At 44.8% G+C, this 15,207-nt stretch overlaps 1 protein-coding gene across 3 annotated transcripts in view; it reads right to left on the reverse strand.

Annotated features, from left to right (window-relative positions):
- Nucleotides 1–15,207, reverse strand: part of SLC25A38 (solute carrier family 25 member 38) — a 56,219-nt gene that overhangs the window by 29,086 nt on the left and 11,926 nt on the right. For all 3 annotated transcript variants that reach the window (XR_014454391.1, XM_083156676.1, XM_083156675.1), the window contains exons 3-4: nucleotides 8,201–8,380; nucleotides 5,643–5,811 (exon numbers count right to left, since the gene is read on the reverse strand). Coding sequence is in view for 2 of the 3 variants with exons in the window: in XM_083156676.1 (XP_083012802.1) it covers nucleotides 5,643–5,811; nucleotides 8,201–8,380 (349 nt within the window). In the remaining variant the exon portion in view is untranslated. The remainder of the gene's footprint in view (nucleotides 1–5,642; nucleotides 5,812–8,200; nucleotides 8,381–15,207) is intronic.

Consider the following 15,207-nt stretch of genomic DNA (forward strand, 5'->3'; position numbering starts at 1 on the left):
ACCGTTTAGATAACTGAAACTTTTTTTCTGGAGACCTCCAAATATCCAGAAGAGGTTTCTCCAATTCCATAGACTCTGGGAAGTTGACCACTGCCTTAGCAGACCTCCCAAAAATAGAAACCTGCGTCGGCGGCTCCTGCTCGCTAACATTGAGGGTAGATTTAATAGCCTGAATGAGGGCCTCTATACCCTGGGCCTCCTCCTGAGGAACGTCCTCCACCGGATCTATAGGATCCTCCTGAAACATATCCCCTTCTAGAGGGTCCCCCGGTTCATCCTCTGAAGTATCTCCCTGTAACAATAAAGGAACACTTCTTTTCCTCAGGGGAGGTGGAGCACTTGCGGACCCTGAAGGCACCGCAGTGGTTTGGACCAACGCCTTCACTGATGTAATCAGTTCTCTGGCCCAGGTAGGCTCCGCAGCAGACATGGAAGCCAGTTGCACCTGCAATGACTCCCTGTCCCTGCGAGACGCAGCCATCTCTGATGCCAGAGTGGCTAACACACTGGTAACTCCCTCAGTGTTCAGAATAGGGACCTGACTCTGCCCAGCATCCCCTTTGAAGCAATCCTTACACAAGGATACACCCTTCACATGCTGCGTAAACTGTTGCTCACACTTAGTGCATACAAACAGCTTTGGAGAAGCTTTTGACTGAGACTTGGTTGCCATCTGCACACACACACCTTACACACAGGTGGAAGGAGGTGAAATACGCCAGACAAAGAGAGCCCCCAACAAGGACCCCACACCAAGAGCAAAAGCACCAAACTAATAGGGGGAGAGGAGCGCACCTTCCCCGAATTAGGCCCACCTGATAATCTCTCCAGCGGGGAAGTCTCACAAGAGAAAATCCCCTCCACTCACCCAGCGCAGCATTCAATAATATCCAGGCTGAAGAGGGAGAGAAAGCGTCCTGCTGTCCTGTTCCAGAGAACTGTAGAGGCACAGCAGACAAGGGAGCAGCGTGGCAGGCACCGGCGTCTGACGCTGAGGACTGCAGCTAGGACGCGACCACTCACAGGTCCGCCTCTTCCGTCCTCATCAGAGCGCGCGCTGTACACAGCGGCGCTGATTGGCTGTCTGCTCCCTGCTGGACCAGCGAATTAACCCTGGTCCAGCCGTCACCCAGCGCTATGCGCTCGCACGCCCTGCTCTCTCCGGCGGGCGACTAGGTCGCGGCCCCGTAACACAAGCCGCAGGCAGCTGTGGCGGGACCCAGACGCCGATGCGTCCGTGACCGGAGTCAGCCGCGTGCGCCGCAAGCGGTGCCGCTCTGACCCCCCGGAGAGCTATCCCACGTCGCAGGCAGCCGGAACGCGCTGGCTGCCTGTCTCATATATAAACAAGCAAAAACAAAAAAGGCCCCAAACGGAGCCCCTTGCCCAAGGATCCGACTCCTCCGGGCACTAAACTAAGACTGAGGTCTGAGGGGGGAATAGAGGGGGAGGAGCCATACCACAGTTCAAGTTTCTTAAAGTGCCGACTCCTCCGATACACCACTCTATTCCCCAGCGTAGACTTCAGTGTCCCCAAGGATGAAGGAGAAAGTATCCTCTCCTTCCATCCAGAGGAGAAAGATGTCATCTTAATATCTTATATACATCAAGATGTATTGACTATTGTTGACATCAAATATTTTTTCTTGGTCAAACATATATACATTAGCAAACAAGGGGTCTACGGAAAACTCATAACACACCCTCGTTGACAAAAGGTAAAATACCCCATCAAATAAAAAAAATAATTCCTACACAAAGTAAGTTCCAGAAGGGTCAAAAACAGCTCTTGGATAATATTATCAAATCGGAAGACACTCTCCTAAAAAATTTCTAATAGCCAAAAGACCCCCTTCGTGAGTGGTATATACAGACTTTTACATCTAAACAACATAGGAGAGTACCTTCCGGAATATCTCTTAACTCAATGATCTTTAAAAAAAATGTATTGTGTCCTTAAGAAAGGATTCATGTTTATACAAAAGAGGCTGCAGTAAGCGGTCCAGGAGCTGAGAGGGCGGCTGTAACAGAGTTCCGGGTATCGCTTATCGGTCTCCCTGGCAGATTGATTTTATATGAAGATTGGGTAATGAATATATAACAGGAACCATCGGACATTTAATTTACAAAGCAGTCAAAACTTTGGTACTTGTGTATTATCACGGCGCCCACGATTTCCATCGCAGGGCATTGTACAATGAAAAATTGCGTTGCATCGCATGCGATATGATCGCATGCGCTGCGACGCGATTTAACCCGATATTTAATTGTATGCCTTCTTTCCATGTAAAAAGCCCCCCCAGACCCGATTTTAAATTATATACCCAGCCTCATGGCTCATGAGTATGTGAAATGTCCCCCCATTGTTAACGCCACCCCACTATCAACGCCAACCCGAAGCGTGGCGAGCGCAGCGAGCCCACGAGTGGCGGCGGTACGCGTCCTCCGACCTTTTCATACCCCCACTATCCACGTCGGCGTGGAGTTGATTTTATAAAGTGTGGTGAGCACAGCGAGCCAGCGAGCCCGAAGCGTGGCGAGTGCAGCGAGGCCCCGCGCATAACTTCACAGGTATACGTGTGCGCTCGCCAAGCTTCGGGCTCTCCTCACTTTATAAAATCAACTCCACGCCGACCTGGATAGTGGGGGTATGAAAAGGTCAGAGGACGCGTACCGCTGCGCTCGCCACGCTTCGGGTTGGCATTGATAGTGGGGTGGTGTTAACAATGGGGGGGGGGGCATTTCACATACTCATAACCCAGCAGGGTGGGTATACAATTCAAAATCGGGTCTGGGGGGGGGGGGGGGGGGGGAAACTAGCGTTCCTGTAAAATATTGTATTTCTGAGTAACCAGGTGGCAGTGATACATTTATGTATAGTCATTGTGTATTATTTTTTAATTTTTTTAATATTGGTGATATTTATTATGTACAAACTGTGTATCTAGTCTGAATGATGAATTATGGCATCTTTATATAATGTGTACTTAGCTTATTGCCTTATGTATCAAGCAGCCCGGTGGTTATATAGTAAATATGGATGTAATTGACACTATGGCCACCAGGTGGTGCACGATTGGGGAGATAAGCAACTTTGAATAGCAGTGATGGTTTCGTCACATGACTAATATAGATATATATGCGGCGCCAAATGAGAAGGAATGCGTTCCAGGTGACGTAATACGCACGCTGGATGATGCGTTATACGCATCTAATAGACCTGAATATAGTGATGGAGACAGGACACGTGACGCACATTTTGTGATCACGCGACTGGAACGAGTAACTTAGTGTGCGGTCCAAAGGACGCTGCTATGCGTTTCAATTGGACGTTATTCGCGCCCCCTGATGGGATAAATAGTGGACAGATTTCTAGACAGAGGCACACAGCGTTGGCACGTGCAACAGGTCATGTTGCTGAGCTTATACACCTTAAGGTATGTACTATGGACTGCTTGATACTTGGCATATACTATAGAATTTTGTTATAGTCAATGGGAGGTGCGGTTTTAAGTGGATAAGTGTATCCCTCCTCATGATGTATAAGTTTATGTGAATACCAGCAATACCGCAACATGAAATATATTGGTGCATATGGGATATTTTAACGTGCTGATTTGCATTAAGTACCATTCATTGACTGATACACATTTTTCTTGTTTTATATGTATTTTCTAATAGGTGTATTTTTTCACTTGATGTATAACTGATGGCTGTCAACAAGTCTTGAGAAAGGCCCTGATTCGGGTCGAAACGTTGACCAGAGTGATGGCAGCGTAATCAAATAAAATTACTACTTGTATTTGAAGCTCAGTCTGGCGAGTGGCCTCATTCTGTACCCACATATATACCAAATAACTTTCCCATGAAAGGTCATTCTACTTTGGTGCTGTATTTGTATTTGAGGTTCTGGGGATGGGGTCGAGACCCCAAAAATGTTAGACTGATCCTCATTCAATATAATGTAAGTTTTTTCTTTATGTGACATAACAAAAAAAAAAAAAACTTACATTACATTGAATGACGATTGTCTCTGTGTCATAACACACATACGATAGATAGATAGATAGATAGATAGATAGATAGATAGATAGATAGATAGGAGCTGACTGGCTGGAACATAATCTCTCTCCACTTTTTCCCTTTTTGAACCTTATTACATCTGACCAATAGAGAGCAGTGTGTTAATTTGGAAATGTGTTGATTGTTGGTGCTAACAGAGTGTCATTTGATACAATTCTATGATTAGTAGTCGCTTCTAGATTTACATTCAGAAAGAGATGTCAAAGCGGGTGTTTATCTACCCGGCCTCACTATTCGGTGAGGCCCTCAGTTCTCGTGCACCCAATTGCGGCAATGGACAGATGCACGCATATGCATCCATGTTCACTGGCACGCCAGCCACCAGGAATGTATCGCTGCCTCCGTAGACACTAGATTAAGATGCTCCATCTGTACTCATTGTAAAACTAAGTAACATCCTATTTACCACAACCTCTGTAGCCTCTGGCAGCCAATTCTAAACCGAACAGAGTCTCTCCCAAAAATGGAAGGCTTTCCACACTTTTTTTTGACTCAACCTCTGCTTGCCACTTGTGACGTGAGCAAACCAGCATCTCTAGATGAGTCACCAAAATAAGCTGCAGCTTCTCCAATATTCTCTGCCAGAGTAATCATCTGAGAATGGTCAGCACCGTTCTGTAACCCATTAGAAAACTCATCTGAGCAGAGATCTATAGCCTTATGTATTCAAGATGTTACCATGCTTGGCCAGAATGCAACTTCAGCTGTGGAAAAATACTTTTTAAAATATTTTCCAATTTTCTGTCAGTTGGATCTTACATTGTTTTAGAACCAGTCTCCTTTTTAGCCCTGTTTTCCACAGGAAAAGGGCATAAAGCAAATATTATTTTCCCAAAGATGAAAGAGCACCTTAAGGGTCAACACTTCAACTCTGACGATGAGTGAAAGCTGCCATTCAGCCCTGGTGTCGACAACAACCACCAGCTCTCTTCTTCAACGGGTTTGCCCGACTCGTGAATCGTTAGTGAATAGTGCATTACATAGAAGATAAACTGAGTTTACAGGAAAAAAAGTGTTCAAATGTGTTCACAAATAACACTTCATTGATTCACATAAAAGACATTAATTAAAAATTCATAAAATTCAATAATTCCTTTTTACACGGCTCCTTGTAGCTGGAGTAATTCACAGTGTACAATAGTTGTTTTCCATTTGAAAAAAGTGTAGCAGTAACCCAACGCATTTAGTTTCTGCAAGAAACTTCATCAGGGGATAAAGAATTGATCTACAACTGTAGAATACAACAGTAAGTGCCATATAAATAACATTACATTACATTTCATTATGTAATAATGAAATGTAATGTTATTTATATGGCACTTACTGTTGTATTCTACAGTTGTAGATCAATTCTTTTTCCCCTGATGAAGTTTCTTGTAGAAACGAAACAAGGCTATGGATAATATAGAAAGACAGGTTCTGAAGAGCCTAGAATGATTAAGATCAAGTTCGAAAGACATATCTCCACATGGATGCTTGCCATAAAGAGGTAAGCAAATAAAAACACACAACAGATGCTACAATCACCATAAACACAAATAATAGTGTATGCTACTTACTATGCATGGCAAACATTTTGGTTTGAGAGTAAAACATTAAGTAGATGCCTGAAAATGGAGCATCACGCAGTAAGGTTGCAGTGAGACCACTGAAGAGACCACGATGACCCTCTTTTCTGTAAATATCCCCCAGTGCACCAAATACACTTTTATAGCCATATTTCCCACTCTATAAGAAAAATTAGAGGGGCACAAGTTAGCAATTTGTTAGACTGCAAATTGTCATATAAAATGTGCAACAAACTGTAACATTCCCAGGGCCTAGACCAGGGGTGTCCAAACTTTTTGAGACGAGGGCCGGATTTGGTTTGGTGAAAATGTGGGGGGCCGACCATTCAGCCTGACATTCTTTGAATCATAAATAACATCAGAATGGTCCCCCACTCTGCCCCCATTCACTGTATTTCCCCCAGCCTGCTCCCATTCACTGTATGTCCCCCAGCCTGCCCCTCCTTCACTGTATGTCCCCCATTCACTGTATGTTCCCCACTCTGCACCCATTCACTCTATCCCCCAGCCTCCCCCCCTTCTCTTAATGTCCATCAATGCGTCCATTCATTGTATGTCCCCAAGCCTGACCCTCCATCACTGTATGACTCCCATTCACTGTATGACCCCCATTCAATATGTACCCCACTCTGCCCCCATTCGCTGTATGTCCCCCAGTCTGCCCCTGCTCCCCTTTCTCTGAATGGCCATCACTGCCTCCATTCACTGTAAGTCCCCCAGCCTGACCCTCCTTCACTGTATGTCTCCCACTCTGCCCCCTCCCTTCTCTGTATGTTTCCCAGCCCCTTGTGTGAGCCAGAGGAAGGAGAGGCAAAGCAGGCACTGCAAGGACAGGAGATGCTTGGGTTCCCGCTGCTGCCCTCCTCCAGTCTGCATGTTACGGGAGCAAGCTTACCCCTTGCTGCCCCCCTCCCCAAACACTGCTGTCACTGTAATTGTGGAGTAGGGTGATATACGATTGCAGCAGCAGGGGTAGGACGCCAAACACATCTGACTGTGGCGGCCAGCACCTCCTCACTGCAGCAGACAGCAAGGTAAAGGCGCGCTCGCCGGGGCCCCACCTTTAGTGTCCTGTGCTGTGCTTCCCACATCTGATGCTCTGTCCGCTTCCAGCTGGAAGCTGCGGGCCACTTGAAATGACAGCACGGGCCGCAATTGGCCCCCGGGCCTGACTTTGGGCATGCCTGGCCTAGACCCTTTAAGTGCCAATGTTGCAGTGATCCTCAAAAAATCTGCTAAAAATTCCAGCATCACTCCCAGCAACTGTTCTTTTGGAATAAATAAATACAAATACAGCCAAGTCAATTAATTGACGTTTAGTTAAATATTGCACCCTAAACAAAAAAAAAAAAGAACAATCGCTGTGAGCTGGCATTGTTAACTGATATTTTGAGGATCTCTCACAGCAACGTTGGCACTCAAAGGGTTAATAAAAATGGTTTGCTTGCCAATTTTCACACCTATTTTGACAAATTCCCTTGGAACTCAAATAATTAGAGTTAATATATTTCTGGCATAATAATAATATCATCATCATCATCATCATCATCATCAACTTTATTTATATAACATCTTTCTCCAATAGGACTCAAGACACTTAACAGGTAGAATGAATGTCATACAATACAGGAACAATGAAGTACAGAAAAGCTTTTCTAAAATTATAGTAAAGGCCCATACACACTGGGCGACTTTGAGCTGAAAGCCGCTCAAAACAGCAAGTTTGAGCGGCTTTCAGCTCAAAGCCGCCCAGTGTATATGCCTTGGCGATGGGCGCTGCTGCGCGCTCCCATATTTTTGCCGGGAAAGCCATTCATCTGCTGGTAATACCAGCAGATGAGAGACTTTGAGGACGGCTTTGCCTAGTGCTGCACTACGCAAAGCCGTCCTCTCCCTGCTGACCACGTCGGGCAGGGGGAAAGCCGCTCAGTGTGTATGCACTGAGCGGCTTTCACCCCAGTGATGATAGCGATCATCGCTGTCCATACACGCTGGGCATAGTTTGGACCTTAAGCCCCATATCTAAACTATACTGAACTATGCAATCAAGCTTGTAACAGCATTCAGATAGACAACTTTATGCAAGATATAGGGGAGTATTCAAACCGGGATTCAGATTGTCAGAACATCTTGTCAGTCAGAATCCCGGGTCATTTTCTGTTCCTCCGACAGTCATTCAACAGCCAGTATTCAATGTTCCAGATGTCGAAAAGTCACTGTATAGGCGAAAATTCGACAATCCACGGCCGTTTCCAACAACACATATTCGCCTCCACAGGGATTGAATACCCTAACTGCCAATATTTCCACTGTCAGAATCAACAAACATTGAATATGCCCCTTACTGTATATATATATATATATATATATATATATATATATATATATATATATACATACATACATACACACAGTACTTCACACAGAAAAGAAAAAAGTCAAGAATAAAAAAAATTAAGCAATCATTCTTTCAAGATTGATCAAACCCATTTTTTCAGTGCATTTCTGAGACCTTGATAATAAAAACAAAATGAAACTAAAAGACCCACCTCATATCGAGTTTTTACTACTGTAAAGGGTAGCATGCAAACTCCTGCCACTGTCCTGGATCCTGCTCCCAAAAGAACAGACTGCATAGGCGTGAGATCTCTTCCTGAGAAAAGGTGTTGCTTTAATGAATAAAGGGTGCTGAAATACAGCCCAACACCAGGAATGCAGCGTAGAAAAGACTGCCAAAATAAGGAGAGAGACTGTTAAACCTAACACAGCACTTCAAAATGAATATATCATCATCAATATATAGGTCTAGGGTCTGTGAGTCTCCGAAAGACTGCCATCTGCTGGCAGAGAGTGAAACTACATCTCACACATGCACAAACAGATACAGATACATGTAAAGTAATCCAGGGCAGGTCAGTGTCTTATGTATTTTCGGCAGAAAATAATAAGTGGGTGTGAAATTAAAAGAAAATTGTGAACCTCCCACAGCCATACCATTATCCCCCCCCCCCCCTTCCTTATCTGCCTGTTTGATAGTCAGGCCTTTATCTTCACACAAAGATTTAATTGCTCTCCTCTCGTTTTTATTTAGGTTATCTTTCAAAATAGTTTTATCAGATTTCTTACACAATTCCCTAAATTCCTCCATGGTCACCTTATAACAGTGGTTCCCAACCCTGGTCCTCAAGCACGTGCACTGTTGGGGGTACTTGAGGACCAGGGCTGGGAACCACTGCCTTATAAAAACGGTACTTGTTTCCTAGCAGGGCGCCCAGTTTTCTTACGTACGCTACCGTAGCAAAATCGCATTGCACTGCATCTCTTGGGCCATTATAGTGCCGATTTTTGGTACTTATGTAATATCTGGACTCCCGTTTTTCTTATGAGACCGCGTCCGCTCACCACGCTTCGGGCACGGTGGCTCGCTGCGCTCGCCACACTATATAAAATCAACTCCATGCGTAGTTGGATAGTAGGGGTATGAAAAAATGGGGTGCATTTAACATGGGAGTCCAGATAATACATAAGTACCCGATTTTTTTTTAATGTAATTTATTCACTGCTCTGTTGGCCCTAGGGGATTGCATTGCACCTCCCTAAAAATTGCATGAGATTTTATAGGGTGCGATGCCATGCCATTAGCTATACACTTGTATGACATACAATGAGGTTTCACTGACCCCCCCCCCCCCCCACTATCCACGCCACCCCGAAGTGTGACGAGCATCCTTTTCACTATCCACGTCGGCGTGAAGTCAATTTTATATAGTGTGGCAAGCGCAGCGAGCCACCGAGCCCGAAGCATGCTCATGCAAATCATCTCCTCCAGCCTGGTGGATGTACTAAGCAGCTCAACTTCAGTTAAAAAACTTCTGCAGTAAATCTCCTGAAGCAGATGTTTACCGCAGTTTCACCAAGTGCAGGAATTGAAAAGATCTTTTTTTGACTTATGGTTCTGTTCAATCCAAAACACGCAACAGATAGGGAAACAGAAAAGCAGCTAAGATGGTTGCATGCTACAGAGCCTTTTCTGTTGCGGGCATGGACATAAACATGTACATGTTTGAATTAGACAATCTGATTGAAATAATTGATTGCACTGTTTAGTGTGTATTTACACTATTACCGTGTACACTGTTCCTGTTTTCACTTAAAAAATTGTTCATGCATTACTAAAACAAGTTGTAAACATCTAGAATTATTACCCATTTTTTCCATCTATGATGACCCCCAAGTCCTTCTCTACAGCAGAATTCATTCAAATTAATAACACCATTTAGCCTATAAAAATGAACAAGCTACTTATAGGCTAAAAATGTGTTATTATAGGAAATTATGCTGTAGAGAAGGACTTTAGGGTCATCATAGATGAAAAATCGGGTAATAGTGCACACTGCTCAAGTGCAGCAGCAAAAGCAAACCGGACACTGGCATGCATTAAAAGGGTTATGGATTCAAGGGATGCCAATGTGATAGTGCCTCTTTACAAGGCATTGGTGAGACCACACTTGGAATACTGTGTTCAGTTCTGAGCACTGCACTAGCTACTGGCTGCTTTATTTTTACACTGCAATATAGATCTCACTCTGAAGTAAAACCCCACCCAAATCTAATCTCTCTGCACATGTTACATCTGCCCCACCTGCAGTGCACATGGTTTTGTCCATCTATGAAGGATTTTGTAAGAGAGTGAACTAGAATAAGGCCCATTATGTACAGACTTTACCCAACCCCTTTCTACCAGGCACTCTGACTGACCCTTTTACTTCATTATGTAACGTGACTTCTATTTCCTCATATAGAACATGCTACCTTTATTGGAATATTCTAGCAGGGGTCAAAAATAAACTGTGAGCTCTTATGACAAATAGATGGGAGACAGATTTGCCCCCCATAACAATGCCTCTGAACTTGACAAAAAAACCTCTCCAATGTTCGTAAGGCATTACATTCAGTATAATTACAGGAAACACATTTCAAATTTCTACATAGAATTTATATTACACCAGGACAGAGAAAACATATTATCCCTTCTGAGACGGGCAACTCTCTGAAATGTGGTGCTCAGAACGCTCTTTATATGCATTGTTTCTGGTCCTGCCCCAAGATTAAGAAATTCTGGTACAAGGTTCTGAGGGGCAGATTTATTAAGCTTGGAGAAGAGATAAACTGGAGATAAAGCGGAGAAAAGGTAAAAGGAGATAAAGCACCAGCCAATCAGCTCCCAACTGTCTTTTTCAAACACAGCTGATTGGCTGATGCTTTATCTCCTTTTACCTTTTCTCCGCTTTATCCTCAGTTTATCTCTTCTCCAATCTTAATAAATCTGCCAATGAGATACATTAACGCTACATTCCATTGCAACCTTATACTAAACCCCAGAGCAAAGCTTCTTCATTTTGCAGGGTGGGGTATCCCAAGAGATAAGAAACACTTGCTCCCAATCTTGTATGTTATTTTAACTCTGGGGAAGAAATTGATTCTATGTAACTAGATAATCAGGCAGCCCCCTAGACTAGATTCTTTAAAGACTCGCCTTCTTTATATCCTTTATATGGAATGACAATCTAGCCTTCCTGATGTGGAGTCCAATGTCAGGGCTTGACACATTTTTCTAAAATCTAGGAGTCAGGACAAAAGTGTAGGAGCCAGACAAACTAAATCGAACCCAAAAATAAAAAGACTGAAAACTTGAACAAGGTGTACTTTAATTTAAGCAATATGAAACAGGACATGCATATAACAATAATGCCTATCACTAATGAACCTATTTGTTGTGTTTGTGTCCATGTACATGGCGTGTTCCTTTGGAGCTGAAGTACCACCTGTCAGACATGTCAGGATCGAAATCTTCAGTAGATGGACCGTTCATTTGCATCATCATCAGGTCACCTAAACTTTCCTCTTGCATGGATGATCTTAGCTTGTTTTTAATGATATCAGGCAAAATCCTCTCTCACAGGACACCGTGGAAATGGGCACCACAAAGACAATGCACAACAACCTTCCCAGAATCGGAAATCTGTCTGGATTAGTCAGTGATAACTGAAGGAGGTCACTCAGTTTTTTCTCTTTGCCAAGAACTTTGAATTCATACCACTCATTGGGCGGTAGTCAATGTGAATACCGGCGAGGTGCAGCGAATCCTGTTTAGGATTCGCTGCACATTCGCCACGCTCCGGAGCCTCGCCTGCTCCGGTATTCAACGAGTCAGGGGCTCGCTGCCCCTGACCGGCGAATATGAGCTCCTGCGTCGAACGCCGCAGGGAGCCTGAGGACGGTGGCAGGCAGGGAGATGGAAGTCTCTCTGCCTGCCCCAGAGCGTATGTGGGGGGGAGGTGGGCTCCCCGGGTGCCAGGCAGCACAGGCTGCCCCCCGGGGGTGCCAGCAGGGGACCGGGTGTATTCACTACACCCGATCGTGCATATGTAACGATCGGGTGCAGTGAATATATGAATATCTAATGAGCGGCTCGGCTCCGGCGCCCCCTGCTGGCTGCTGTGTAAAAAAAAAAAAAATATATATATATATATATATATATATATATATATATATATATATTTTTTTTTTTTTCAAATTAAATATATATTCATGTGCTTACAGCACATGAATAAAAATAGCATGCCCCTCCTCAGAATAAAATTCCTGATTTTTTGACACCAAATGTAAAAAACAAAACTCTTTATTTTAAAAGTTCACATTCCACTTCTCCATAAAAAGATAGCGATTGCTACTCGGTGAATCATGGCGAAAAAAACCTTCAAATGTATTCGCCATCTGGTCATTGAATAGGGTGATTCACCGTTTTAGTCAGAAATTCACCAAACAGCACAAATTCGCCATAAAAACATGGCGAATCAGGCTCATTGAATACCGCCCATTGAGTAGATTTGTTTCACAAAAAGCTTTATCTTCTGACAGCAATTCTTTAAAATGAGGTGCTATTTTTTTTATTTCAAGGGCACCATAACTTTCCAAGCTGCTTTCAGTTGGCCAAGAGAATGAATCGAAAATTGTAGTGCATTTCTCAATTTCTTGCATGGTGAGAAATCTCTCTTCTAAGTATTTTAATGCATTTTCAATTAAACTTTCCTTGTTTAATTGGACAGAATATGCTGCTGCATTACTTACACCGTAAGCTGCACATCTTGATACTTCCCAGTTAAAGTAGTAGCATTCAGAAACTTTTCTTCGTAACTTCCATTGGAAGATTTAAGTGATAAAAGAGATGAGATTGTGTTTTTAACATGCATCTCTACTGTGCTCAGAAAAAGCTCTTCTCTTTGAAACCAGGTAGTCTAGCATAAAGTGCAGCATGTGCACAAATTTGTAATCTGAGTGTTTTTTAACAATCCTTTGGCAACTGATGAAGCGGTATCATTATGTTCTGCTGCAACTCTTTCCAGATGAAGGGTGACACATGTCACGATCCAGGTAAAACAAACACTATTTTTACCCTTTAAGTGTCTCTCCAGACGGTCACTGTGCTCTAAGTCTGGATATTCTCAGTATGGTTTGTGTGCAGATCACAGCACCTATTCCTCTCAGTCTCTCCAGTGATTACCTGATGCTGCAGCTGTGAAGCAAAACCTGCAATCTTGCCTAATGCCTCAGCTCACTACAGCTGCTCTCGTTATAGGCCTCAGCCATGCAGCAAGCAAACAGACTTTCCCAGCCAATCCACTTCAGTTTCCCTCCTAGGCATTGGCCAGCCTATTCTCCTCCCACATGCAGGTATAAAAGTGCTGTGAGGACTCCTGCAAGTTCTCAGAGCTTCCATTGTCAACCCTTTGGTTAGATGTTCCAGTGCTAATACCAGCTCCAGCACAGCCTGACTCCCTACAGTGCTCTGACACTGTCTCCTGCTGCTTCCAGGCAGTCTCCAAGCCAGCTGTTCCCGTCAGCTACCATTCCTATTGTTCCCCACTGCATCCTGTTCTCTTACCTGTCACCTGCACCTGTGTGCTTCCAAGTTCCTGCACCAGTGTTCACCTACATCTGTGTGCCTCAGTGTTTGCTCCTGTGATCCTACTCCATGTTTCTAGACACCTGTGGTCCTACTCCGTGCTTCCGGCACCTGTGCTCCAGTGGTCCTACTCCGTGCTTCCGGCACCAGTGGTCCAGTGGTCCTAATCCGTGCTTCCGGCACCTGTGCTCCAGTGGTCCTACTCCGTGCTTCCGGCACCTGTGCTCCAGTGGTCCTACTCCGTGCTTCCGGCACCTGTGCTCCAGTGGTCCTACTCCGTGCTTCCGGCACCTGTGCTCCAGTGGTCCTACTCCGTGCTTCCGGCACCTGTGCTCCTACTCTGTGCTTCCGGCACCTGTGCTCCAGTGGTCCTACTCCGTGCTTCCGGCACCAGTGGTCCAGTGGTCCTACTCCGTGCTTCCGGCACCAGTGGTCCAGTGGTCCTAATCCGTGCTTCCGGCACCTGTGCTCCAGTGGTCCTACTCCGTGCTTCCGGCACCTGTGCTCCTACTCTGTGCTTCCGGCACCTGTGCTCCTACTCTGTGCTTCCGGCACCTGTGCTCCTACTCTGTGCTTCCGGCACCTGTGCTCCTACTCTGTGCTTCCGGCACCTGTGCTCCTACTCTGTGCTTCCGGCACCTGTGCTCCTACTCTGTGCTTCCGGCACCTGTGCTCCTACTCTGTGCTTCCGGCACCTGTGCTCCTACTCTGTGCTTCCGGCACCTGTGCTCCTACTCTGTGCTTCCGGCACCTGTGCTCCTACTCTGTGCTTCCGGCACCTGTGCTCCTACTCTGTGCTTCCGGCACCTGTGCTCCTACTCTGTGCTTCCGGCACCTGTGCTCCTACTCTGTGCTTCCGGCACCTGTGCTCCTACTATGTGCTACAGTGGTTCTACTCCGTGCTTCCGTCACCTGTGCTCCAGTGGTCTTAATTCAGTTATCAGTTACCTGCACCTGCAATTCCGTTACCAGTACCACTGTCTTGTGTTTTCTTCAATAAAGAATTTTCATTACCATTTCACCTTGTTGTCCTGGTCACGACGTCGGGCCTTCCTTCATGAGTGAGTGGAGTCTAAAACCTTTTAAGGCTCCCAGGTTTTAATACGCCTGCCTCTACGCTTGAGACTTCCCAGGGTCAGTCTCCATCCTCAGGCGTGACAACACACTTCCAATCTGTAACAAGGGCTGAGAGGGCACCCACCTTGCTTGCAACCCATCGTACATTATGCAAGTATTTAAACTTTCTAATCTTGAGTTCCAGGTTTTCAGCAACAGTTTTTATTTCTCGCATTCTTTTAGGAGACTGCTGATAGAATTTATACAGCGTCTTCAAGACCATGTCAAGGTCCTGCATGTACTTCACATTTTTGACGGAAGATAGAACACTCAAGTTTAATCTATGTGCAATACAATGGACACCAATAACATGTTTCACTTTTTGCTTAATTTTCTGTACCAGCCCGTTTTCTGTACCGATCATGTTTGCTGCACTGTCCGTTCCAATACCAATTAGAAGTTGATCATAGAACCGTGATTTTAGAAGCCCAAGTTTCTCTAGTTCCTTCTCCATTGTTTTTACGTAGCCTTCTG

Source organism: Crinia signifera, chromosome 8, assembly GCF_055691185.1.
Source record: "Crinia signifera chromosome 8, ASM5569118v1, whole genome shotgun sequence".
Taxonomy (NCBI): domain Eukaryota; kingdom Metazoa; phylum Chordata; class Amphibia; order Anura; family Myobatrachidae; genus Crinia; species Crinia signifera.